General features: G+C 47.0%; 1 protein-coding gene across 1 annotated transcript in view; it reads right to left on the reverse strand.

The window, feature by feature from the left end:
- The window catches only part of LOC138566723 (rho GTPase-activating protein 11A-like), a 586,658-nt gene that overhangs the window by 110,083 nt on the left and 448,679 nt on the right, over positions 1 to 27,896 (reverse strand). Inside the window, exon 9 of the mRNA XM_069644327.1 lies at positions 12,328 to 12,430. Within this exon, the coding sequence (XP_069500428.1) occupies positions 12,328 to 12,430 (103 nt within the window). The remainder of the gene's footprint in view (positions 1 to 12,327; positions 12,431 to 27,896) is intronic.

A 27,896-nucleotide genomic window follows, 5' to 3' on the forward strand; every position in this document is an offset into this window, starting at 1 on the left:
TCTCTGCTTCTCATACTGAGACATACCTTTATTTGGTGCTCTGTCAATCTATTAATCTAAATATGAAGATTTGTATATTTTCTATATTTTACTGAATGACTGATCCATACTTTTTTCTACCACATTATCATTTTCACCCCATCACTAGCTTACCATTTGTATAGATGTATTAGTTTAGTGTATTTACAAATCTATGGAAGCAATTTGGTAATTCATTTAATGTTATGTTATAGTGTATTTGGATAGCACCTACTGTGATTGGTATGGCCTTGACACATGGAGGTTGAACACCCTTTGGACAGTCAGAGAATTGAGAAATGATAAACTGAGTTGTAAAATGCATTTGTGCATTTATAGCCAATTACGAAGGGAGTGGCTTGGTCTCCAACAGCAGCCCGTAATTATCAGAAGAGGGGAAGGGTTCTAGGAAAGGTATTGAAGGAGTCATAATAGTCTAGAGTAAAGCTATGTTAACATCTGGACTGACTTATTCATGGGACTCTATTCTTTTGGAGGTGCCACTCAGGCTTAACATAATGTTTGTTTAGGGTGGTTGTAGACAGACAGCGCGTACCGCATATGAATGTGTTTGTGTGGAACAAAACCCTTGGAGGGACAGCTGCAATACCAGGGAATGCCGTGCATGAGGGTCTTGTGAAGAAAGACAGACCTGGTTTAGTCATGCAGAGCATACCATATATGCGTGGTTAGCTTGCGCTATGTCACCTATAGGCATTTCAGGTGTGCCTGAATTCCCCAGGAGGGGTGAGCGAATATTCGCACATAAGGGTGATCAGGGCGAAGTCTGTTAGGGTGCTGCTGGGAAGAGCCAGGTTTTGAGAGCCTGAAGGTGAGGTGGTACTGTACATGGCAGATATATAATGGAAAAGATTCCAGATGGTGGAGAGCTTGGACTGAGAAGGAGGAGCCCACGCCCATACAGGTAGATTTTGTTACTGGAATGAGTAGAAGTGCTGTGCATAATCTGAGGTTTCGGTCGGGCCTGTAGCATGTACATTTATGCAGGTATTTCAGTCCGTGGTTCTGAAGAGCTCGATGGGTGATACATAGACTTGAAGGTGAATAGTCGCCCAATCAGGAGCCCATGGAGAACAGAGTGCAGGGGTGATGCATTTGCTCGGATCTAGGGCTAGGAGGAGACTTGCGGCTGTGTTTAGTACTTGTTGGAGCTTTATCATCTGTGATGCGGGGGATCCTAGGTAAAGGGCATTAGCATAGTCCAGGCGAGAAAGGATGGCAATGATCGCTGAGACAATGTGTGTGAAGGTCAGGTAAGGAAAAAATGTGGAGTGTGAGAATAAGAAAGTACCAGCATTTTATCAGAGTTGATGAGGTGGGGTCCATAGTGCATCCGAGATCCTTTACTGGGTTGGTTAATGAGGTGGGCGTAGGGAGGTGGCCAGGGGGTGAGCCAACAGAGGGCGGCGTTACCACAGACCATGATCTTGGTTTTGCCCAGATTGAGTAGGTGGTAATTGCCCATTATCCAGTGTTCGATTTCTGAGCGATATTTTGTGAGATGGGAGGGCTAGAAGTGGGACTCTTAGGGATTTTGAAGATGATTTTGGTGTTGTCTGCATAATTGTAATCATACAATGGCTATCTCCATTTCTGATGGGAATTGGAGAAACGTTAGTGCAAGCACAGGGGGTATGTTAACATCAGGCATTATTTGCAGCCAATGCAGGCAATTCATTTAATTGGGCCAAAAGCCTCACCGATTTTAATTGGATCAACTCTGCTGAGAAGTAGTAATTAATGCATCTTCACGTACAAACAAGGAAATGGCAGTGAAATATTGAATATGAAATGTACTTGACAAATGCACACATTTTCTAAAACCGGTGCTGCCTAAAGCAGCACCTGTACATAAAAAAGGATAAACCACTCAAGATTAAAAGATATATTGAACGTATATATAAGGACAAACAGGAAATAAATTCAGCCAAACAAACTAATCAAAAAGAACATCCAAACATGCAGTGTTAGATGTCAGACCACAACGGGCTACAATCATTCCCCTTGTAATCTGTTGTACCCCTTTCAGTAAACCAGAGGGCAAAGGGCACCTAGTTTATATCTATTCTAGATGTTGGGGGAGAAAACACACATCGAGCATCTATGTAGAATGAGGTACCCCCCCAGTGTCACATCTTCAATAACTGTGATGCATATTTATAATCAGCAGGGGCGTCCATGTTTTTAGGATCGCAGAAAGGGGAACAATTTAAAGGGATAGTGCACTAAAAATCTTTATTCTCCCGATCGTTCGGGCATGTGTTTTTCAGCAAACTGATTGATCGAAAAAAAACTTTCCTATGCATCTTACCTTAGTTTTCCTCATTTTTACACATGCGAAAACAAGGGATTGGGCGTGGCCATCTTGTACTAATCTGATCCATTGCTGCATCGCCTTAAGGTCGAGCACCCCAGCAGCATTAAATCATATCTCCCGCACTTGAAGCCGACATCACTAGACGCTTGCGTCCCTTTTCACAAAGCCAATGCACGTCTCGTGTCAAGGTTCTCTGTGCGCAAGCTATTGACGTCTCTCCATGGAAATGGCTTGTTGCCTCTTTCCTCAAGAAGTATAAACAGGCCCCTTCTCATCAGACAACAGAGTTGCTTTTTCAATTGTTTCACTGTCTTTTTTGGATTGCCTGTGACTCTTTTTTGCTCTGTTCAGCTACTTTCTTAGCAGAAAGCTCTTGCAAACAGATACTTACACTAGCATTACTATGGATTTCAATTGTTACTTGCGTTTTATTTAAAAATGTGTCATATAATGGCAGCAATATAGCCCTACCTTTACGAGCCTGAGTATTCCGAGGAGGATGTAATTGAAAGAGAAAGATGCAGAAACAATGGGCAATCTAACGATTGTTGGGAAGATTAATCACCAGAGCATGAGCCTGAGCCTAGTCGCATGGAAGAAGTTTCCACCTGGTGTACCTCCAATCGCTGCGAGGTCATGCCAACCGAGGTGGAGAACTGCTGCTGCAAAGAAAACTCTGGATGCTTGGCCTACACATCAGAAGAAGACACCTCCGCTGTGCATTACCGAGTTGCATGACTTCAGGGCCGCCTGCCTCACAAGGTCCATGTTGAGGATTATGATGGTGCTTATGCACGAACTTTGCACAACAGTTCGCCCTCGCAACCCAAGTAACGAGTAGGTGTACTCTAGGTGTGATGTCATTTTGACCACTGAGACGAATAATATTTCAGGTTTGTCTCCTACATTGTCATAACTTTGATCGATCACTGACGAATAAATTTAGTCTTCAAATTGGATACATTTCCCACGCTTTTTGAAAACCAGAGTGTTCATCGCTAACGTGCGTTTCACTTTCATCCAAGAAAATATTTCTCTGTGGCCCAAACCGTTATGGATTAAATGGGTGTTCACTTGTGTGATGTGTCTAGACTTCAACGCCCAAGTTCATTTATCAATGAAGTAACGTTTGTAAAGGCAACTATGCCATAGAATTCAGGATGCATTTTCAAGCAAGGGTGGAACACTTATATGGTTAATTCAATTACAGTATGTATGTTTCTCTTCCACAAGTGGTACAGGCTGGTGTCCTACCATTCGTTTACATGGTAGCTTTATGGAGGTGTGGATTCCGCATTCAACGAGTAATACCTGCCTGTGTCTTTGGAGCCATTTGCACAAAATTCCCCAGTGACAGTGGACAGTACAGGGGATTTTCACACAGTGTGCTGTAACCTCAAGTATAAAATTTGTAGTTTGGGCAATCAACATCACCAAACTAAATAAAATACAAATGAGCATATACAAAAAAGTTGTTTCAATTATTCAGTGAATCAAGAACATGCTCAATGGTTTATGAGGGACATAAAAGAATGGTTGGTGCTCTTTTACATTCACCTCGTCCGCAACAAATCATCCCCCTCCTTTATACCCCACTCCGGTACTGGGTGGGAACGGCCAAGGTGCCAAACACCATGTACACTTCAAAGAGGTTCTTCTGCACGCTGACCATTGTTCTCATGGCCTCCCCAGACCCAGTGTCTCCAGGCCCCCCTCTTCAAGACCCCGCCTCTGCAATCCACAAAAGTGTATCTTCTTTCAGCGGTGTACCGGGCCTTTGGCGCTCACCTCATGCCCATCCATCCCCCACTCCAGTATCAATGGCAGTTTGCACATTTGGCCATGCTCTGGCAAGGGGGCTGGCTGGGTGGGAACGGCCAAGGTGCCAAACACTGTGTACACTTCATAAGGGTTCTTCTACACTGTGACCATTGTTCTCGTTGCCTCCCCAGACCCAGTGTCTCCAGGCTCCTCTCATCAAGACCCCGCAACAAACACATCACACATTCACATACACACCCACTTTTCCTTTATAAACACCTTGAAATTTAACAGGAGAACATCTATGTGCTCAGTAAGGTATCTGATCGTCATGCAACTTCTTCCCCGGATAGTTGACCCCATGCTTGCTGAATCGTCTTGTTTGTTCGCCCAGGTAAGGGAGGTAGGTCACGATTTACTTCTCTACATTCATTGATTGCTGATCTCAATTTTTAAAAATACTTCCACCAATTGTACCGCGCATTGTAATGTTCATTTAGCCCAATGACTTCACCACTGTCTAATGTTTCAAGTATTTTGATCTAAAAAAATAGCACATCGCATCAATGTCCATTGTAATAGAATGGAATCTTTCATGGTACATATTTGTAAGCATGTTTCCTTTTGAAGCATGAAAGTACATTCAACGGACGAGTAACACGTTACGATTTGCGGTATACCAATCATTTCTGTAAAACAGTTATCGCCGTGTTCATGCGACAAGGTTGAACAGTTTTTCCCTCTGACAAAAACAAATATTGCATAGATACCTGTAATACAATTACATCAATCACATGCATACAGCATTTTTTTAAAATTATTTATATATTTTTATACAGATCAAAACATTTCAAGAATGCCAGCTTGTATGGTTCTTGATTGCCCTTCTATGAGCCATGCATCAAGTCTGGGCATGGTCCTGCATACATTCCCAAACGATATTGATTTAATAAGAAAATTGGCTAAATATTGTGGTTTTGCCGTTGCAGGAGATTGAAAGTAGAGCAGGATGTATGAACGATCTGAGTACACAAAAAAAGCATCAACTCCAAATTCATCGTAAATTGCTTCAACATGCAATTCCAACCGAATATATGCACACGCTGCCTCCAGTGAGTCCTGCATGATTAATTAGCTGTGTGTTATGTAGGATAATGGTATAAATAAGTACTATGTATGATCTCTCAATCTAAATCTGGTAGCGTATTGAAATGCTAACTTCATGAACGGATTTGAGCTTTCGTGTATATTTACTTCAAATGTTTACTATACTAGATTTCACTATACATCATCGGTCTCTGCTTGACTTGAGCCTCTAATAAATCAAGCAATTATGACCATTATAAAATACTACCATTGTTCCCTTTAAAAGTCGCATTATGTTTTCGTAATTAGTCGCTTGACATGTCCCTTTTTTTGCGTAGAGCACATTGATGTAAGCACAGTCCCCCACAAGTGAAGAAACCAGACACGTCCCAATGGTGAGTCCTACCGGCATGCACAAAGTGATGTTCTTGAGCGTTGAATCTGCCCTCATATCTAATACAACTTTAAATTTTCCCTTGTGCCACTTTCTGACAATGCTCGGAAAACAAAGGAACAAGACTCTGCATCAATTTCATTTCAGGAGTCAACATCAAGTTCGCTTGCCTACCAAGTAATTTTATTGTGCTTGTCCTTTACGATAATGTGTTATGCTTGCAAATGAAATGAAAATGTTTATGTGTGCTATCGGTTAGTAACAGTAAGTGGCATTTATGTATAGGTTTCTCTCTATATGTACCATTGTTAGCATCGGTTTATCTCAGTTCCATTTCGCTGTTTTCAGCCGTACTAAAACAAGTATTGTGTGACAGGGGGATGCTGGAACTTCGACTACAATCACTTCCTCAATTGCAACCAGTCCAGAGTATGAGGCCTGCCTACTTACAGTTCCCTTGCAAGAATGAAAGTAAATCCTACAAAAGTTATTAGAGAGTGAAATGCATGTGACCGTGCACTGTTTCCAACTTTTCTGATTTCGGTTCCAACGTTACCCTTCGTTGCTAATGCAGAATACATTATAAAAACGTTTGAGGGCAACATTACAGTCAGTATGTTTTCCACGGTGATCAAGTACATGTGACATCTCAGAAGGTTACGAGGTGACATCTGAAATGTGTTTTATGACTAAATATCGTACACTTTTTTCAATGTGTGCAAGGGCTCTGTGCAAAGAAAGATTTTAATTTCCAGTATGATAGACTTTGTTTTTCTTACTGAATATTGATTCAAGGAGTGTACACAAGCTGTTGAATTAGAAGAGGAGGCACATGGACCGGAAGAGAATTGCACGGTTTCAATTAAAAGCAAGAAAACCATGGTAACAACATAACAAGCTTGTTTTGAAGAGGTTTTTAGACTGGCATTTAAATTATAGGTTTCTGTTTTTAAAGTGGTATGTGCTGTTTGTGTGCTATACATTGAGCATGTTTTTCAAAACATCTCTTAGAGGCCTAGAAGGAAAAGAAGTATAAAGACACAGACAACAAATGAAACCAAAGATGTCGCTTGCCAAACAGTTTTCACAATGGAGCAACTAATGTTTGAGGTGCAGCGTGGTCAAGTCAATAAGCAGACTCATGATGCTTATGCCCAATGGCCGGAAACTGAATGGAATATGATCGGCAAACCCTGCAAAGTGTCCATGGACCATTGCTACCATGCGACAACTCGACAAGAGGAAACTGAATCCAGTGAAGATGCATTTCAATTCCTCGCAGACCCTTGACACAATCCACACCCGCCAAAAATGTTCCACCCAAGAAACATTTGATTTGATCTGTTTCTCCAATTTGTGTGCAAATATCACAACCTGAACTAATAGAGACTGAAGCTTCAATGCAAGTGACCAAGGAACTTGCTAAAGATCTCAACTTCAGTTTGCCTAGTTTGGATGATTTGTCCACCACAGCCAACTCACAAACCACATTCATGCCGAACGATTGGCTGTTAAAGGAGCAAAAATACATTGTATTCGACAGCTGCCTGCTAAAGATTGTACTGTACAGATGCTGAAATGTGTCCATACATTAAGGGAGAACATACGCAGGGAGCCATTGATGAATTTGTCTCGTGTATTACAAGGCACTAGCCTGAAAATCCAAGCCAGCTGTGTCCACCTCCATATTACATTTTCATGGTCTGCTCAACCGATGCCAGACAAAGTGCCAGCTGGAAATCTACTATGTTCAGCAGCTTTACTTTTCAGCGGGTCTACTTTTGGTAAGATGTCCAGTTTCTGTCAATTTGTGGGAGTTGAGTACCTTGCTAAAACTCAGTACTTCAAATATCAAAGGGAATTCTTATTCCTCGCTATTAGTGAAGCCTGGAAAATTGATGTCAATCGAAAGCACATTCTCTGGCAAACGTTTGTCTAGCTAGCGATGGACAGTGCGGCAGCCCAGGATTTTCAACAAAGTAATGCACATACCACTTTCAAGACTTGGAAAGTAAAACAAATGGTGAGTTCAGACATAGTGCAGGTGTCCAAATGTACAACTTCTGTGGCCATGGGAAAACATGGTTTCATCAAATCCGTCGAACATCTTCAATCGAGGAAAATGCAAACAGAGCTGATAGCCACTGGCAGGCATGTTTCGATAGCCAGGGCCATGCAAGAGCAGTTTCCACACATTCGTCATCAATTTGATGTATGTCACGTTGCCAAATCAGTCGATAAAAAAATTACAGCTGCTGGTAGAAAAAAGGGTTCGGAAGAAATCTTAGTGGTATCAGTCTATCAGCAACCATCTTTGGTGGAGCTCCAAAACTTGCGATGGGTCTGTAGAAATTCTACTTGAAAAATGGCATTCATTGATGCAGCATTGTTCCAACGTACACTCATTGACAGAAAACCAATATTTTCACAAATATGCACCGGGACCTTTATCGGAGGAGCAGAAACGCAAAAAGAAGTGGTTGGTGCCATGTTCACCTCCACACAAAGCTCTTGTGTATGATAAAACGCTTTCAAGAGACATGAAGGGACTCACAGAATTCTGTCATACCGGAGATTTGGAGGTGTTCCACAATATGTGCCTAAAGTACAGACCCAAAAGGTTGCATTTCGGCATAGACGTTATGGAGGCCAGAACAAGACTAGCTGTACTTGCGCACAAAGAGAATGTTGGGAGGGAACAAGCAAAAACGGCAGGACATTTCAGCATGCTTCGTTACCTCAAGGCCTTCACAAAACGAAGCAAACAATAGTTGGCCAAGCATATATACCAGGAAACGGAATCTGAATTTGTGAAAGATTTGACATTGAATGTGTTGGCCATGCATACTCATGGAATCAATCCAGATTTTGTTCCTAGGACACATACAGTGCCACAAAACATTGCAAACGAGCCCTGCCCACCTAAGAGGTACTTGTAGAACAGTTGACTTCCCAATATAAATAATGAGTAGCCGTCTTCACAATCTGCTCACAATAACATTTTTGATATGCTCCCCAATGTTTGTACATCAACAATTGAATGCGATTACACTCAATTTCAATGCTACAAAAGTATTAAAAAGTATTTAATTATGCACATTAAATTTGGTGTATGATTCATTAATGTATTTCTTTCACCTCCCTTCATTGATATTAATGTTCCTCGAACAATAAGAAACACGTCTGCGATTGGTAATATATTTGAAAATGGAATTGCCCTAGCACATCAGTGCTGCACTGCCCATTTCAGTTGCTGAAATACAAATGGGCAAATGGATATTTGCCATCAGTCAACGGGACACTGAGGCTTGGTGTCTGTCAAACCCTACTTCTAGACCCACACCACATCCACATATGCAGTGCTTGGCACTGGCATTGAAAGTCTATGGTAGGTAAAACTTTCAAAGCAATGATCAATCGACTGACCTGTGTCAACCTCATAACATCCAGAACATTCTGCCTTAGAAGTGTTTTATTTTTTCACACACCTCAGCGAGTGGGCCCCCGTTTACTCTCTCAGAGACTATGTCAGTCTTTTGATGTGTGTGTTTTTGGGGTTCTCCATAGCTCTGCATACTACACCATTGCGTCCAAAATGTCATTTTTCAGTGTATCCCCTTTGGCAACTTGTTGGCAATAAGTGTCTGTTGTTGCTAGGTTTGCATACAATATGACTGTTTTGCTTTGCATACGTCCCTCCCTGTGTCCTTCCCTTGTGTTTTTCCCAGCCCCCTCCAACACCATTCCCCTTGTTCCCTCTGCCTACACACTCCATGGTGCTCTCTGTCGCACCTATCTTTTGTAACTTTTTTCTATTGACTACCCTGCTCTCATCACTAAATCTGGTAGGAAGAAGATTACGAAGGACATCCTGGTATCCAACCCAGGCCTCCCTATCACTGATACCAGTGCTACCTCCAGGCACACCCTCACCAACCTCCTCTGTCGTTCCCTCGCCACACCTATGGACTCTAGATACGGTCTCTGTGCTCTCTCCTTTCTCTTCTCCCATTAACTCACAGAAAACTGCTCTCCTGAACATCCCTGGGGACGTGCTCGCCAACCTTTATTCTTTCACCCCCCCATGTCCTCATCTTACTCAATCGCTACTCTGCCTTTGTTATGGTGAACCCTACCATCCTTTTCAACCGTCTCTGTGATAACCGGGGTATCACTGATCATGCCCTGGCTTGGCTGACTTCTGTCCTCTCCGATCAACCCTCCCAGTTCCAACATGGGTCCTTCCTCTCCTATTTCTGGCTGCTTTTTCTCCTCCTATCCCCTGCTGATCTGCTGACTGAAACTGTGCTGGTTGCCACGATACAGTTGGACCTGGCTACCCTTTGATCTCGGGCCCAGGTCCCCTCCCCGCCAGTTGCCCACCTGCAATGCCCACCTGTTAACACTTGCACTTGGGGACTGTTTCTGTATCCCTACAGCCCCCTACTAGCAATTGATAACTGTTGCATGCACTTACCAGTGTACTTTCCACCTGCTAGCCACGCTTTTTATTTGTCTTCCTTTATTTATTTCAACTGTTTATCTTATGCACTCCACTGCCCCCTCCCCCTTTCCCACAGCACTTTTACCCTTCCCCGATTCCTTTTGCACTTTCGCAATCTCAATGTTACATGTCCTCGTAAGATGTTTGTCTCCCCTCTGTGTCCCCTCCCTTGCCTCGTCACACCTTGAAACACTTGTGCTATGTCAGTTTTAAATGCCATATCATATGATATCGTGATCTGTTTTGGACAGACAAAAGGAATCCTAGGTTACACAAGGCTTTCAGTGCCTTGTACCATCGGTTTTACTTACCTTCAGTGTAACACTGGTCAAAAACCAAATTTGAAGTCATGGCTTCCCCCTGCTCTGTGAACCGAAAAGCAACTGTCATTGAATATTACACCCCAAGGTCCAACTCTCTTTGAATGACAGTTACACAGAATACAATTCATAGTTTTATACCGTGCCTATTATAGGCTATGTGATTTCACAGTACAACGGATAGAGTCTATCAAAGGAATTCTATTTTGGCTGGGTTGGCCTGCGCTCACCGGCTATTTTCAAATTTTGAAAACTGATCTGACGCCAAGGGCACACCCTACTGGAATAGTGGGAACCAATTCTTCATCGCCTCTGGCCCCTTCCTGACTTGCTAGGGCATTCGCTTGACCGTCGCGATTGCGTGTCTTCACCCACTACTGCAATGTTGAACACAAGGCTACAGACCTCAAGTCTGCATTTGAAAATCCACATAATGAATCAGAAAAATTGGCCAACGCTCACCCACGCTTACCCTATGCAAACGCGCGGCCGATTGACAAGGCCTAGTCGGATCATGATTACAACTAATCTGGTATGGACAAGCAATGTGACCTACCTCGCTTGACAGGGCTGCCTCAGGTGGGATAGATAGTGTGAACAGCTGTCCCCCGTTACGTCAAAACATAATGAATACAAACCTCTTGTGAAAGAAGCAAAGAGATAAATTGCAGGGTTTAACAAGGTTAACTTTATTCCGAAATAAAAAATAATCAAAGGTAAGCTGCTCTTCGTGAACGTCGAGACTCCAGATTTAATGCTTTTGCTTATGGAAAGGCCACAGCATTGCAAATGACATCACATATAGGTTCATAACCTGCATTAAGTGATGGGTGAGACAGTATTCAAGGTCGCACAGCATTGGTGAATGCCAGCCAACAATTCATTTCTTGGGTTTTTTACGAACACCACATGGGCTAGCTGTGCTCATTACTCCACGGAGTGAAGGTCACTTTGTGGGATGATGCTAGTGGGAATAGAAGAAATTAAATCGGCTCACACTGTGGCATCTTGTCTGGTATGTTTTAATATTGTGGCATTCTTTCACACAAACAAAACCTACCAAACACACACTGAAAACAAACTTCAATTGTCAAAGGGAGCAATCGCCATGCTAGAAGGACAGAAGCCGTGGAATGCCCGCAAAAATGTGGCTACTGATGTCGCCATGAGGGGCGCAGGGTAGGATTTATTGCTGCCGGGGAACTTGAAGAGATCAACAGTTTAGATTATCACAAGATGGCTGTTCGGACCTGTGCAGATATGGCTCAAACTGTAAGGTAAGATGCATTGAAAGGAAAAATGGAATCAATGGATGCATGCTCAAAAATAGATGTATTGTCAATTGGTCAGCCACAACTCCTGAGAGTACCTCCCATTTAATGTCTGAATATGCCAAAACCTTTCTGCAGCTGTCGAGGCATGAAGTTGTGTATGGCTATCAATTACAGAACTTCGCACCTTCTGTCTGGTCTTGTGCAGTGGGTGTTGCTCTGAGTTTTGACAGAGCAGAATTGCATGAAAATGATACTGGAAATATTTAGTGCGTCTGAAAGCAGATTGTTTGAGTTAGAGGATTGGCTTGGACTGAAAACTGGAAAGACTGCAACATAGAAATAAGAAAATACATTTTTTAATTTGAGACCTGAACTAAAAAGAATTCAAATACATTTAAAGGCACCTCGCAGTGGAAGCTCAGATTAACTTTTACATGGATCCAATATCCCCCATCTAAATGTTCGGATCCCAACACATCAATCTCAATTGAAGTAAGCACATTTGTAAGGGAGATAAAGTTAAAAATTAACTTTGCATACAGAAAAATTGTTATCCAAGCAGAAAGTCACTGAACCGACCAGAGGTCAGTGAGTATTGAAAGGACAGAAGGGGCTATTGAAATATGCCTTACCTCTTCTTCGCCGACAGCTCCAAACCATGGATGGCATCCTCTGAAACCTTCCGCTTTGTCTTGAAGGATGTTGACCGAGTAGTGGTGGACTCTGTGGCAGCTGCTACACAGGATTAAATCCCATACAGCAAACACCCCCAAAAAACAAAAATAATTTTACATGTTTCCTCAAAGTAGCACAAACCCGTGTTAATCATCTGCACAACACTCACATTCCTCCCCAATCCTCTCCCCACCACAATCTCCATCCCTGTTCTGGTCCCACAATCTCCCACCCTCATGGGCATCAATTGGCTCTTCCGAATTACTATCCTTGATGGGAATGCCCTCCACATTCACAGATGCACTGAATTCTATGGGACGCAACTCGTAGTTTAACTGGAGCAAATAAAATGCTTACGATCCTTTCAGATTTGCACCCGCTACCTTAGACCAGATTCACAAAGCCTAAAACTAGAGCAAATGTGTAGTTGCCTGGGACATCTCAGATATACACGCGCAAATACGATTCCCAAAGATTTGCTCAAAGGCACCTCCAGATGTGCTCCAGATGCAGGCTCAGTGATTCAGTTTTGAGGTGCAAATCAAATGCTCAAGATGGATACATTGATTTCTACCAAAGCATGTACATTTCTTCAAAGATCTCAGGAGAAAAAGAATGCAAGTAACCCATATAGGTCAGAAGTTTTACACATAAGAAAATGTCTTGAATGCCCTCACCGTGCTGAGCCACATCAACTGTGACTCTTGGCGCACACAGACAAACACCAACATAAAATATGGCATTCATTACAAACTACCAGTGTAACATTAAACAAGCTGCTCAAAATAGATGCTCAAATCTTCAGCCAGTAGTCCACTTTTGGGGATTTCAGGGGTGCGTGTGGTGTGGAGTTAGGATACGGGGCTACAACATTTGACTCTCCAGAAGTTTTGAACTAGGATTCCCATGATGCTTCACCATTCACTTAGCTGGACAGAGGTAATGGTGGTTATAGTACGAAACTTCTTGCGAGCCAAAAGTTGTAGACTAGTTGCTGTGGAAAAAAAAAATGAAGTTGCTCACGGTAGTCAATCTTGTGCTAACACATTTACTCTGGACTTGTGGCGTACCGTCAAATTAAACGTGTTTTCCTAAACTCATACCCCCAACAACCTTTCTTATAAATACTGTAATGCCCCAGGACACCTTTTAATCAAATGGCCTCCTTTTTTAGCAATGGGGTCATTCCATGACATAGTTTGCACAACTATTACGGGTTACACAATGGTGAGAATTGTTGTCAAACTCTGTGAAACTACGTGTTCGTGGCAAGTTAAAAGGTGAACTAATTGGCTGCAACTCCTCTTTGGTGCGAGACTCCTACTATTGGGTTGAAAGACTACAACCATCTGGTGCTTCCACCCGTGAAAAACATGTGCATTGTATGTATTGTTGAGTCGAGAGAAGGCCTGCTGCAATATGCATTATTCAAGACTTTTCTGTGAGGCAGAGATTTGGTTGCACAGGTTTGAGGATATTCGAGCAGCATAACTAGGGTGGCCATTTTGTCATATCCAGTTTATGACAAAAGGGGTTATTGATTATAAAACCTATGCAAAGTATCCTTACACAAACTTGTTAGCTTTATTGCCACCAAGCCTACATGAGAACTCTGGGGAAGGCTGGGTGCCCTTACTATCCACTACTGTGAATACTGAAATACTACACATGCAATGACGTGGCCAATATTTTTACAGAGCACCGTGGCAATTACAGTTGTTGCCTTTATCACTATAAAGTATATACACACACACCCCACTACTGGTGGCAGCTGGGATCACCAACACCAGTAATCCTAGATACTGCAGCTGGATCATGATGTTAATGCCCCAAGTGTGCTATGGCTCCATTACCACCTACACTAGGAGTATGCAACCTTTGGCTCTCCAGATGTTCTGGACTACAACTTCCATCAGACCAAGCTAGCAAAGTAAATTCTGAAGGAGCCTGGGAGTTGTAGTCCAAACATCTTGAGACACCCAGGTTGCAGACCCCCTGACCTAGACAAAGCTCTATTGCATCAGCTATTTTAAGAGCACTTTGCCTTGAGGGTCATGGTGCTAATAGAATATTACCAGTCGGTCACCAACGTCCTATCTAATGATAATAGGAGGAGAGGCAGGTTTCCAAACTTTTCTGGATCATCAGGTGGTTGTATTCATTTCAGTTTAATTCCTTTAACCTCGAATCATTCCACTTGAGGCCTGCAAAAGGGTATCTTACCTGCGCCCATTGTGCCATGTTTGGTATTGACTGTTAGCACACCTTAAACATTGTTACTTGCGTACCACAGAATTCATCAAAGTACCTGTTTATCCACATTGCATTTCCCACTTTTGAGACTATATTACACAGATTTCCCTTTTTGTGTGAAATTCTCTCCACCCGTGAGTCCGCCAGCACTTTTTGCTGGATCACAGGATTTTTGACTTCTTGTCCTTAGTGGGAACCTTTTTCCACACTCTCATTCTTTTACTCTGATAGTAGGAAACCTTTTTACCTCTTTATGGCATTTATTTTTGAGTTATGCTTTCCTCCAACTTTTCTGGCATCTACCATTTACCATTGCAGCACGCAGCACTTTCTTTGCAGCGTTGCTGGGAGCTCATAGAGCTTCCACTTTAGCATTTCTTTATTTTCCCTTGGTTAACTCAAATTCCAAGGCAGGGGGATACTTTATAAATCTACCTGTATTTTATTTTACGAGATCAGCACAGCCCACCTTCCGTGGAGTGCTGAGGTGATCCAATGTTGCCCTTTTCATGACTCTCCAGTAACATTTTGGTTACTGTGACATTCTCTCTGTTTAGGCTGGTGGCAGTGTACATTTTTGCATTACTTGTGGACTTTTGTCGCAGGCTGTCTTCACAGCTGTTGTAGGGGACATAGGGGTCACCATTGACCCAAAATGGTAGCTGTATTTTTGTAAGCCCTAAACAAGAGGACTTGCACTCTTGTCTTCTACCTTTCTAGGTGGGGAGGATCCTCAGTCTCTGTCTTCGTTGGGTTTACCTTGGAAAGCCCACAAATGGTCTCAGTGACTGACAAGATAGGAAGTGGGCGAGGTAACCAAATCTCACCTGGTCTTTCCTGCATGTTCAGACTGGGAGGCTGGCTTTCCCCATCAGACAACGAACCTCCCAAATTTGAATGGTTCATGGGTCTTGATTGGTGGACTTGGCTGGTGTTCCTGGATACATTCAGAGATCCTAGAGCTAAACTTCAGTCGACCACTGGAACAGAAGTTTCCGAAGAAGCAGCCCGAAGGAGGACGCCGCCAGAAACTTCCAGCGACTGCAAGAGTCTGCTGAGTAACCGTGGCTGTCCAGACCTCAACCTCTAAGTGACAGGGAAGATCCAAACACTACTTCCTCCCTTGGACTGGGGGGCCTAACCAGTCCCAAGACTTGTGCCATCCCTGTGTGAAAATACTGCGTGTGTTTCACAACCTAGTCCCCGTTGGTACCGGACTCAGGTAGCCAGGTAAAGGTCATCACTTTTGGATCCCGACCCTGGGGGTGGGCGAGGGAGGATCACCTGGATAGGGGGTCCTCAGGGAGTCGGGGAGAAGCAGTTGATGGTGAGACATGGTATCCCTTTTTCCACAACCCATCTAACCCCTATCCCTGCTCATTATATGGGGAAACTACAGCTCCCATAATTCCTCTCCATGTCACAATGACAACACTACTGAGCAGAGGAAGATGAGGAATGAGGCCAGGAAGATTACCTCTACTGACTTGCAATGGCTCTGTCCCTTTAATGAGACCAGGCAGAGTCAGGCACGTAATCCCAACTACACACACCGATAGGGGGAAAATTCGCCTCAGAGGCTACGAAATACTGGCACAATCCAACGCAGCGGAGAAGAGAGCGGGAGTGATGATAGCAATTAAGGAGGGTCTGAAAGCAAGCCTGATTGACAAACTATCCGGCAAAGACGGCCGGTTCGCCTTTGCCAATATCAAGCTCCACAACACCACACTGACACTAGCCTCAGTATATGCCCCAAACACAGGCCAAGACGGCTTCCTGAGAGACACGATGGGGAGGCTGGAGGTGTACGCGAAGGGGGAAATAATCATAGAAGGGGACTTCAATATGGTCTGGCATCCTCAGACTGACAGAAGCACTGGTGGTCCCCACCACCAAGGCGCCCCGTCGGATCGACTCAAACGACGGATGGAGGGTATGGCATTGTGCGATGCATGGAGAGAACATAAGGGCCAAACCAAGGGATACACATATTACTCACACGTCCACAACACGATGTCAAGAATCGACTACTTCTGGGTGTCAGTGGGGAAATTGGGCAAAATTCAAAACATGGAACTGGGTCCCATCTCTCTCTCAGACCATGCACCCCTCTGGATGGACCTGTCGACCCCAAAGAAAGAGAAAGGAATCTGGAGGTGGCAACTTCCACAGGAGATACTCTCGGACCCAGTGATGGGAGAATCCATTAGGGACAAAATCACAGAATTCTTTGAAAATAACGATACAGGGGAGACAGCCCTCAGTACGGTGTGGGAGGCGTTCAAGGCGGTGATCAGGGGCCACTTCATAGCCCTCAAATCAGCGAAGGATAAACAAGCACAACAGTGGGAAACTGATCTGGAAGAGAAGCTGTCAAAAATCCGCTGAGAACTACTGGCGAACCCCACCAGGAGCTTAAAAATATCACTTAAACACACAGAGGGGCAACTGGACCTCCTCCGCAGTAGGAGGGCCCAGAGATCCCTCCTATACCTCAAACAGAGATACTATATAAAAGCTAACAAGGCTGACCGATACCTAGCCCGGTTACTCTCTTCAAAGTGGAAAACAATGACCATTCGGTGCATTAAAAACACACAAGGAGAACAGCAGACACGCACCGAAGATATAGGAGACACATTCAGGAAGTTCTACCAGGACCTATATGAAACTAAACACCCGGACGAGGCAGACCAAAACGGATTCCTGACTTCGGTCCCATTTCAAAAACTATCAGAAAAAGCTAGAACTGACCTTGAGGCCCAAATAACGGAAAGCGAAGTGAAGAAAGCAATAAAAGATCTTCCGCTCAACAAAGCGCCAGCCCCGGATGGCTTTACTGCCCCATTCTACAAAAAATATGAAGACCTCCTAACCCCCTTCCTCACTAGACTACTAAACACCTTCAGAGATAGTGGGAACATTACCCCTTCCATGAATGAGGCTAAAATACTGGTATTCCACAAACAAGGGAAAGATCCCTCCCTCCCTGGCCCTACAGACCGATCGCCCTGATCAATTTAGATTCAAAAATATACACAAAAGTCCTGGCCGCCAGACTATCCCCACTGCTTCCCTCCCTAATAAACCCAGATCAATCGGGATTCATACCAGGGAGACAGACGCACGACAACACACGAAGGCTAGTCCATCTAATAGAAAAAACCAACATAACCCGCACCCCAGCTGTACTACTATCTTTAGATGCAGAAAAAGCATTCGACCGGGTTGAATGGTCAATGCTCTTCAAAACTATGGCACACATGGGATTCGGGACCCAATATATAAATATGATAAAGGCCAACTACTCCTCCCCATCAGCTAGAATAGCGGTAAACGGGGTGGTCACGGAGAGAGTGGGAATCTCTAGAGGAACAAAACAAGGCTGCCCTCCATCACCGCTCCTCTATGCGCTGTTCCTTGAACCATTATTAATAAAAATTAGAGAATTGGACCAAATCATGGGAATCATGATGGCGGGGAAACAACATAAGGTAATAGCCTACGCAGATGACATGTTACTGGCTCTCGAATGCCCAGCCCAATCCATCCCTGCGGCACTCCACCTAATAGAAACATTCGGAGACATATCCGGTCTTAAAATAAACAAAAACAAATCAGAAATCTTACCTCTAGCCGGGAACATGGAATCACACAATAGAATTGCAGGGCAGTTTGGCCTAAAAGTCGCAGAGGAAGGCATAAAATATCTGGGTATAACCCTCACACGGAAGGTAGAGGCACTATATAAAACCAACTACCCCTATCTCCTGGCAAGAATACAAAAAGATCTAGAACGGTAGTGCCCCCTAAATATCTCCTGGTGGGGAAGAATCCAATCGATCAAAATGAACATCCTCCCGAAACTACTATATCACTTCCAATCCCTCCCGATCGCAGTCCCCGATTCCTTCTTCAAGACACTGACCAAAGCTGTCTCATCTTTTATTTGGACTAGAAAACCCCCTAGAGTAGCCAGATCAGTTCTCACGTCCCACACTAAGGAAGGGGGCCTGGCGCTCCCACACTTCAAAACTACCATCGAGCGGCACAGCTATGGATCATGAAAGAATGGCTGGGAGACAATCAGCGAACGATCTGGGTGACCCAGGACAGGGCGGTCGCAAGAACACCTCTGGAGGACCTATTGTGGAAATCAAAACAGCACAGACACCCGAACCTGCGTATCAGCGAGGTCATGAAGGCCACATTGAATGCCTCGGACGAGCAGACACGGAAAGGGCACATTACTACCACTCCTGCCCCGTTCACACCAATCTGCAGGAATCCGCAGTTCCCCCCAGGAACAGAACACGGTGCCTATGAGAACTGGGAGGAAGCAGGCTGCAGAAAAATTGGGGAAATGTTCGTAGACAAGGAGCTGAGATCCTTCGCCGACTGCAAAACACAATGGAACCTCACAAATGCGGACAGATACAAATATGAACAACTCAGACACTGGCTATCCACACCCGAAATAACACACGCAGCGACGAGGGAGCTTACCACCTTTGAAAAATTTCTCCTCGCCAACTCAGGAGACAAAAAGCTAGTCTCCACGCTCTATAAATTCATAAACACACAGGAGGAAGACGTAAAATGGGCGTATATCAAAAAATGGGAAAAAACTCTCGGAGAGGAAATCACACCACAACAGTGGCAGTTGCTGTGGGCCAATGTCCCCAAACTAACCCGGGCTGCCCAAACCAGAGAAATGTGGACAAAAGTCATTACACAATGGCACTACACCCCAGAGAGGCTACACAGCATGTTCCCACAGTCCTCTAACCAATGCTGGAGGGGCTGCTCAGAAATAGGCACATGGAGGCACATATGGTGGGACTGCCCAAAGGTCAAAGGCTTCTGGACAGAAGTAATCTCAGAGCTAAAGAAAATATTTCCGGAAGCGGAACTTTTTCCTGAAAAACTGTGGCTCTGCGGACTAAAAGGGCAACACGCCAATACACTCACTAAAGCGCAATGGAGGAGTCTTATGGGCATGGTCATCGCGGCCTGGGCCACGATCGCACAGGGATGGAAGAAGAAAGATCCACCACTAATATACACGTGGCTATATAAAGTCTGGTCCCAAATGACCATGGAAAAGATAACTCACAGTATACAAGGAACACAAGGCACCTTCACAAAAGAATGGGGAGGAGCACTAGAATATCTTCAAACAGACTATATGGCACAGTGGTGCCCGCACTACATAAAAATAACATTTTTTCACTTCTTAATCGACACCGAGAACAATTGACCATGAACTTCTCATTCGGACGGGGGGGGGGGTGACTTGGGAAAGTTTGGGAATATTCACTTTCTGTACTACCTATGAAAACAATAAAAATATGTTTTAAAAAAAAAAAGATAAGGGGGCGTGGCTTGGAGCGCCAGCGATGTGGCTGCTCCCCTGAGGCCCGCCGTGCGAAGCCCGCCGCTTCTGGGCCCCTAATGCGGCTTCACACCTCGGTACTGGAGCCCAGCTGATCCCAAGGACGTCGGAGGACCTGGGGCCCATGCAGGCTGAAGCTGGGCCCGTGACGCCCGACGGGGACGAAGATATCCGCTCCGGCCCCCAGGGCCTTCCTTAGCGACGACTTCCCAAGATGGCGGCCGTGCTCGTCTCTCAGCCCGGGAGGGCGGGGAGTGCTTCCTGAGGCCGCATCCAGACGCGGCTCAGCTCTTTGAGCGCCCGGGCGGAGCGACACCAGACCCCCGGACTTCTCCTTCGGTGGCCCCCGCTTCCCGCACTGCCGATCTGGACCTGCACGCGACCGCCTGACGAGGGAAGGCGCGGACGGCGCCCATCAGGTAGGGGCTGCTGGGGGTGAGGACCCGGGCCACACGGGAGGGGCCCTCCGGACCTGCCGTGGCGCCTGGGGTGGGGGCCACGCCATCACTACCCCTCCTTTGCCCTCCGGCGGGCCCCTGCCTCCGCCCCTCGCTGCCCAGGACTCGGAGCTCCGGACACCATACGCCGCACTCCTGGGGCGCCCCGGCCCATATCATCATCTGGGGCCGCCGCTCAGGCCCGAGACCTGGAGGTCCCCTCCCGCTACCATCCCCACCAGGGAATCCAAGCCTGGGTCCAGGGAGGAGGAGCGGTCCAGGCCGGGCCACGGTGAGTGACCCACAGCTACGAGCTCGGAGAAGAGCCTGATCAGCGCTGCCCGCATTTCCATCCCGGGCTACCCCTGGCCCCCCTTTGGCCTCAGAAGCGACCCGACGGCGTGTCTCCTGGGGCGCCCCGGCCCATTGCATCACCCGCTCTGCTCTCTCTGGTCTAGTCCTTAAGTGGGCGCACATCAGTCCACCTGCCCACTGGGACTTACGCCCCACACATTTGCCTACCACCAAGATTTGGAGAGCTCACCTCTTTATCTGAAGCCACTGTGCACCGGCCTAGCTTGGAATCAGCATTCCCTTTCCTCAGTCAGAAGCCTTGACGCTTATCCACAGGGGGGGCCTTCCAATCCATCTCCCCACCCACGATTCGCCAACATGTCGAGACAGTCGAAAGCTATTAAAAACGTGGACATTGCTACCATGCTCACCGCTCCTGACAGGGGAAAAAAACCGGACTCAGTTACTCCCACCCCAATGATCTCCCAGGAAGGGGGTGACACCCCAGCTACCAGAGGTGATCTACTGGCGTTTATGGCAGACATCAAAGCCGAGTTTCGGTCCTGCATGTCGGAACTCACCTCCAAATTGGAACAAACGGACCACAGGGTGACCGAGGTGGAGCAAAGACTGAGTGAGATCGAGGACCGCTCCCAAGACCAAACAGCTGCCATGGGAGATATTCAGCAAACAGTGAGAGCCCTCCAAGACAGGTGCGAGATCCTCGAATACAAACAAGAGGACCTGGAAAACAGAGCTCGTCGGAATAACCTCCGAATCCGGGGAGTTCCGTCCTCAGTCCCCGACCAAAATCTTGCAGGCTACATAGGAGACCTCTTCCAAATCCTCCTCCCACATCTAGATAAATCCCAACTGCTGCTGGATCGGACTCACAGACTGCGTCCGCGTCGGGGAGTAGATACCGACCAGCCCCCGGATGTCATAACAAGAGTTCACTATTTCTCCACAAAAGAAGCTATCTCTGCTATCAGTCGGTCCGGAGATGATCTCTCCTTTCAAGGTCACCCTCTTCAAATTTATCAGGATCTCTCCCTCTCAACCCTTCAGAAGAGAAGGGCTCTCCGACCTTTAACCCTCTTCCTCCAAGAGCGGAAAGTCAAATACAGATGGCTCTTCCCCACAGCGCTGCAATTTTCTTATAATGGCTCCCTCCGGAGAATATCCCATTTGGATGATGCCGCTAAAATCATGCAGACATCCTCCGCCCCGGAGGGAACTATCGCCCCAGACTTGGAAGCCTCGGGGAGCCCTACGTCGGCCCTCCCTCCCCAACCCGGGCGTCCTCCATGGTCCAGGGCCTCCCGAAACAGGAGAAGATAACCCGAGCGGCCATAGATGTCCTCCGCTCCTCCGGCGTCCCGGACGCCCAACGCTCTTTTAGCTAAATTCAGAAACAGTAACTCCGGCCCAACACAGTCCTACGTTCGCCCGGCGCGGCGGGCTTCCTTCACGGCCTATGCCCCCCTCCAAGGTCCGTTTCATTTTAGAGTCCTTGGATGCAAATGTTACTTTGCCAGTCACAATTGGCCCTGTTGGCCTGGGGTGGGGTTACACCCACAATGTTTCCCACCCCTCTAGTTAAAAAGTTGGCCTCCCGTTGGGGGCCCCTGTTAAAATTGCAAGTGCGGTACAGACCACTTCTACACCCTCTTCACGATGGCAGCTAATGGACAACCTGGAGTCCCCCCTCCATACCCCAAGCAAGGGATCTCTAGCTCCCCGATCCCGGAACACCAGACGCTGAGATGCCTTTCCTGGAATGTTAACGGACTCAACTCTCCCCCCAAGCGCAAATCGATTCTCCAGAAGCTACAAGATGAGGAGGCCGGTGTGGTGTTCCTTCAAGAGACTCATCTCCTCCCGGCAGACTTTGGCCGGCTCCGTTCTAGCATGTATCCACGCCAGTTCTTCGCCTCAGGGAACTCCAAAAGGGGGGGCACAGCAATTTTGTTTCGGAAGGACCTGCGCCCCCAGATTTTGGACTCCATGATGTGCCCGGAGGGCCGCTTCGTGGCCATCAAGTGCCTCCTGCTGGGGGACCTCTATACCTTGGTATCGGCATATGCACCCAACTCGGGACAGGCAACTTTCTATGATTCCCTGGGCTCCTCCCTCTTAAGTTTTGCGGAAGGTCAGACAATAATCGGAGGGGACTTCAATGGGGTTCCAGACCCCACTAAGGACAAATCCAACCCCCCTGCCCTTGGCGAGTTCGGTCAGGCCCTCAGTCTGCTGCGGCTCTTCAGAACCCTGGAGGTGGTGGACACATGGCGGGTGCTTCACCCCACCGAGAAAGACTACTCTTTCTTCTCGGGCGTTCACAGAACTTATTCCAGAATCGACCTCCTTCTATCTTCTCCCCAAACTCTCGCCCTCGCTAATGAGGTGTCGATAGGCCAGCGAATTTTGTCGGACCATGCTCCGATAATAATGGAACTAAGCATTCAGAACACCCACGCCAAGGCGGCACGCAGATGGGCGCTCTATGACCCAATCCTCAATGATATGTCAATCAGAGACAATATAACCACCACCATCAAGAACTTCTTTGAGGAGAACCCAGCCGCAGACACCTCCCTAGCCAATAACTGGGATACAATGAAGGCTGTAGTTAGGGGATCCTTGATAGCTCAAGGCGTAGCTTACCATCGAAACCGGAAACAAGTCCGGCTATCCCTGGAAGAGGACTTGCGAGCAGCTGAGGAAGCCCAGAAAAAGAGGGGCTGGTCTCCTAAGATACAGAGAGCGCTTCGCTCGGCCAGGAAGAAACTGGAGGCCCACTATGCAGAACACACTGCGCAACTTTTGGCGAAGACCAAACAATTCTACTATGCTAAAAGTAACAAGGCCAACAAATTGCTGGTGGCCAAGCTGGCTAAAACAAGACGGACCAACACGATCATAGGGCTCCGGGACCCACAGGGGGTGATACATCACTCCGAACAGACGAAACTACAACTAGCCTCGGACCACTTAACCCAGGTCATGACAGCACCCCCCCGAGATCGGTCGAAGCAGGAGGCATACCTGCGGAACGCAGCCCTAACGCGTCTCCCGGACTCCACACGAGAGCAGTTGGAAGCCCCAATAACAGATGAAGAAGTTGACGGAGCCATCAAGGCCCTCAAATCGCGGGCCCCGGGCCCAGACGGATTCTCCCAGAGGTTCTATAAGATATTTAAGCTCCAGCTTATCCCCCACATGGTGGCCCTTTTCAACTCCTTCCAGGCCTCGGGATCTGTAACCCCCACAATGCAAGAGTCGGTGACGGTCCTCCTTCCTAAGCCGGGGAAAGACCCGAGAGATCCGGCGTCATACAGACCCATCGCCTTATTGAACATCGACGCCAACTTGTACTCGAAGATTTTGGCTAACCGCCTGGCACTTATCCTCCCGGAAATAATCCACCCTGACCAAACAGGCTTCATCCTTCACCGAGCAGCAGGGGACAACATTCGGCGGACCCTGAACCTAGTGAACATCGCCCACCGCGACTCCCAGGGCCTTGCCTTAATGGCCCTGGACGCAACCAAAGCTTTTGACAGAGTCGATTGGTCCTACTTGGAATGCACCCTGGAAGCATTTGGGTTCGGCCCCACAGCCCGAGCCATGATCCTGGCGAACTACAAGCAGCCTAAAACTATCCTCAGGATCAATGGCGCCCACTCAGCCCCGATACCTCTGTCTTGTGGGACAAGGCAGGGCTGCCCGCTGTCACCCCTACTCTTCGCCCTCACAATGGAGCCCTTCGCCCAGAAGATCAGGCGGAATGAATCCATTAAGGGACTTCAGGTGGGCCCGTCCCACCACAAAATCGCTCTTTACGCGGACGATGTACTATTGACACTCACGGAAGCCAGTACCTCAGCGAAACACGCCCTGGCCGAAATAAAGGAATTGGGGGAGGTCACCGGCTTTACTGTCAACTTCGCCAAATCAGTGGCCCTAGGAATCGGCCTCCGCCCAGAGGAAAAGGAGGCGTTAACGGGTCTGTGCCCGATTGAATGGCGGGACCACTCGATCCCCTATCTAGGAGTTTTCATCCCAGCAAACCCAAAGGAGACCTATCAAGCGAACTTTCCCAAACTGATCAAGGAGCTGGAGGGAGACCTGAAGCGTTGGACCACGCAGGAGATCTCACTAATGGGCCGGATCACAGCTGTCAAAATGAACTTGCTCCCTAGGTTTCTCTATGCCTGCTCATCCCTATCGGTGCCCTTCCCGACCCGGATCCTTCACGACCTACAGAGGAAGATATCGAAATTCATATGGAAAGGCAAAAAGGCCAGGATCCCCCACAAGACCCTGATTGGTAACGCCAGGCTGGGAGGCCTGGGGGTCCCGGACCTGCAGGCCTATAGGGCAGCGGCGCAACTGTCACACCTACACGCCTGGCAGTCGAGCACAGCCCGCCCCAGATGGGTGGAACTGGAGCAAGCCCAGCTCCCGCTCCCCCTCCGGTTCCTCCCTCACATCCAACCCCCTCTCAGGGCGCGCTGGAAGGACATCCTACTGACAACAAAGCAGACCCTAAGCTCCTGGGATTGGGCTCTAAAGCAGAAGGGAATCCCGAGGGGCCGAGGCCCCCTCTCACCGATCTTTCACAATCCCGACTTCTCCCCGGGATCTCTCCCCCGCAACTTCCAGAATTGGATAGACGGGGGCCTTGAAACCCTGGGGCAGATGTACTCCGAAGGCGGACCCCGGACCTTCGAACAGTGCAAGGAAACTTTTCGGCTTCAAGAGAGGGACAGGTTCACATACTGCCAGCTCCGCCACTGGTGTTCACACCCCCAGACCCTCCAGGCGGCAACCCGCCCCCCGACTCCACTGGAGCTAACCCTCGCGGATCTGCCGGCTAGAGGAAGAACTTCAGCCATATATAGATGCTTCTCGGGGGACTTTCTGGCGGCAAAAACTCGATCTATGGCTCAGTGGGAGGCGGACCTAGGCCATCCGTTCGATGACCAAACCTGGGTAGACATATGGTCCCGCACCCACTCCTCCTCCACCTGCGTCACCAACAAAGAATGTGCATATAAACTTACCTTGCGCTGGTATTACCCCCCTCTCAGACTCCACCACATGAATCCGCAAATGGACCCTGCCTGCTGGAGAGGCTGCAGTCAACCAGGCTCTTACTTCCACATGTGGTGGACATGCCCCAAGATCCAGCAATTCTGGACCAGGTGTCTCTCAGTCATCGAGCAAGTCACCGGCTCCGCCCTCCCACTGGACCCTGAGACAGTCCTACTGGGGATCCCGGTCCCCGGAATCTACCCCCGCTCCGGCAACAGGGCTAAGCTCCTCACACAATGCCTCTTGGCGGGCAAGACAGTTCTGGCCCGTTTCTGGAAGTCGCAAGACGGCCCTTGCCTGGCCCACTGGTGGGGAAAATTGTGGGACATTTTAATAGCGGAAAAGGTCACCGCTGCGAGAGCGGGGACTCTGCACCGCTTCCAGAATGTATGGGCTCCAGTGCTGGACTATGATCAGCGATTTCCTGCAATGACGTTCAAGCCAATCAACGCCCGTTGGGCCCTGGGGGACCTGGAGAGTACACACCAGGCGGGGGTGATAGACTGAATCTCTGGCCCGGGAAAACCGGAATGATGGGGGAAAGGGACACAAAGCCAGAATCTTTTCTTTGCAATGTTATACTGCCACCCGATACTGTTTGTAACCTATACTGCCTTGCTATAAATAAACACATTTAAAAAAAAAAAAAAAAAAGATAAAAGGTGGCACACAGAGGTACACTCTGTGCGGGGCTGAGTATGAGAAGGTGCAGCTCTTTCAGGGCTAATGCAAACCAGACTAAAAGTTGGAAGGCCAAGGGGCTGATCAGCAGTTGCGAAGAACGAGAGAGAACCAGGTGAGAATTCAACACTTCCGGTAAGCCGCATGCGTTCCAAGACTGAAACCGAGTGAGCGGAAAGGAGAAACCTTCAAGATGCTTCAAAATGGCCCACTACCCTCCTGGCTGGACGACAGAGTTGGGGAGAAGCAGAGGCGGCATTGGTAACAGCCTTTACTGCTACATGAAAGGCATTGAAAAGAGAAGCCCAGTTAAAACGATCAGTGAGTTATCGAAGGTAACAAAAGCCCAGTTTGTGTTAAAAGCAAAAGTAATTGCAAACTGAAGTTTATGGTTGCGCGTGTGCTGATAAAATGTGTAATGGGAAGGGCAGTTGGTTAATGGTGAAGAAAGTATACAAAGTAACAGAGTGGTCCTGCGAGGCGGAATCGCACGTTCAAAAGTGTCTCAAATGTTGAAGTGTATTAAACAGAAACCGAAGGCAAGAAAGTAACCGCAATCCCAAAACAAAAGTTGAATAAGTGAAAAGCAAAGTATGTGAACTCTGAATATGCCAAGAAGGCAAAAGTATATGAACTTTTAAAGAGGCCAAGAGGGCAAAGTAAAAAGAATAAGAAACAACAAGTAGCAAGAAGCATTGGTTTTGCGAGATGAGGAAAATTGTTGAATTGTTTAAAGAGAGGTCGAAATTGTCATGTAGAGGTCTATGTAAAATCCTTACTGTTACAAAAGTCTTCGACAGTAAAAGATAAAGACAAAACGTGGGGAAGGGAACCCTCACAAAGAGAAAGACAGGCTCGAGCCTGGCAGAGTGAAGTCTGTGCTGAACTGTGAAAGTAAAAAGGTGAATGTGAAAAGAAGCAGTTTCGAGCCCAGCGGAGGGAAGCCTGTTTGAATTGTGGCAAAGTAAAAGTCAAGAGTAGAACTGCGTATTTATGAGAAGGTGAACGAAGCCTATTTAATGTCTCGGGAGGATAGCTCAGAGGCAACGCGCACACCATTGAAGCAAGGTGGCGCGGAGCAATACAGGTTTGGTTCGCGCTTAGAAACCTCTGAGTATTAAGCCGGTTATAAATAACCAATAGCAAATTACAATTCCATAATAAAAAAGTAAGTAACAGATTGAACTGCCAAAAGCTTGAAGCCCATGTCTGAACTGTTGAATTGTACCAGTAAGCCAAAGTGTGCAAGACTGCTAGAACTGTGCCATCCACCTATCCTTTTTAAGAAACTCTTGAGACCCTGTGCTGCTGAACGACGGGAAGAGAGTTGTTACCCAAGCCATTGTGACATTTAAACACACTA

This window comes from Ambystoma mexicanum, chromosome 2p, assembly GCF_040938575.1.
Source record: "Ambystoma mexicanum isolate Mex_15411 chromosome 2p, UKY_AmexF1_1, whole genome shotgun sequence".
Taxonomy (NCBI): Eukaryota; Metazoa; Chordata; class Amphibia; order Caudata; family Ambystomatidae; genus Ambystoma; species Ambystoma mexicanum.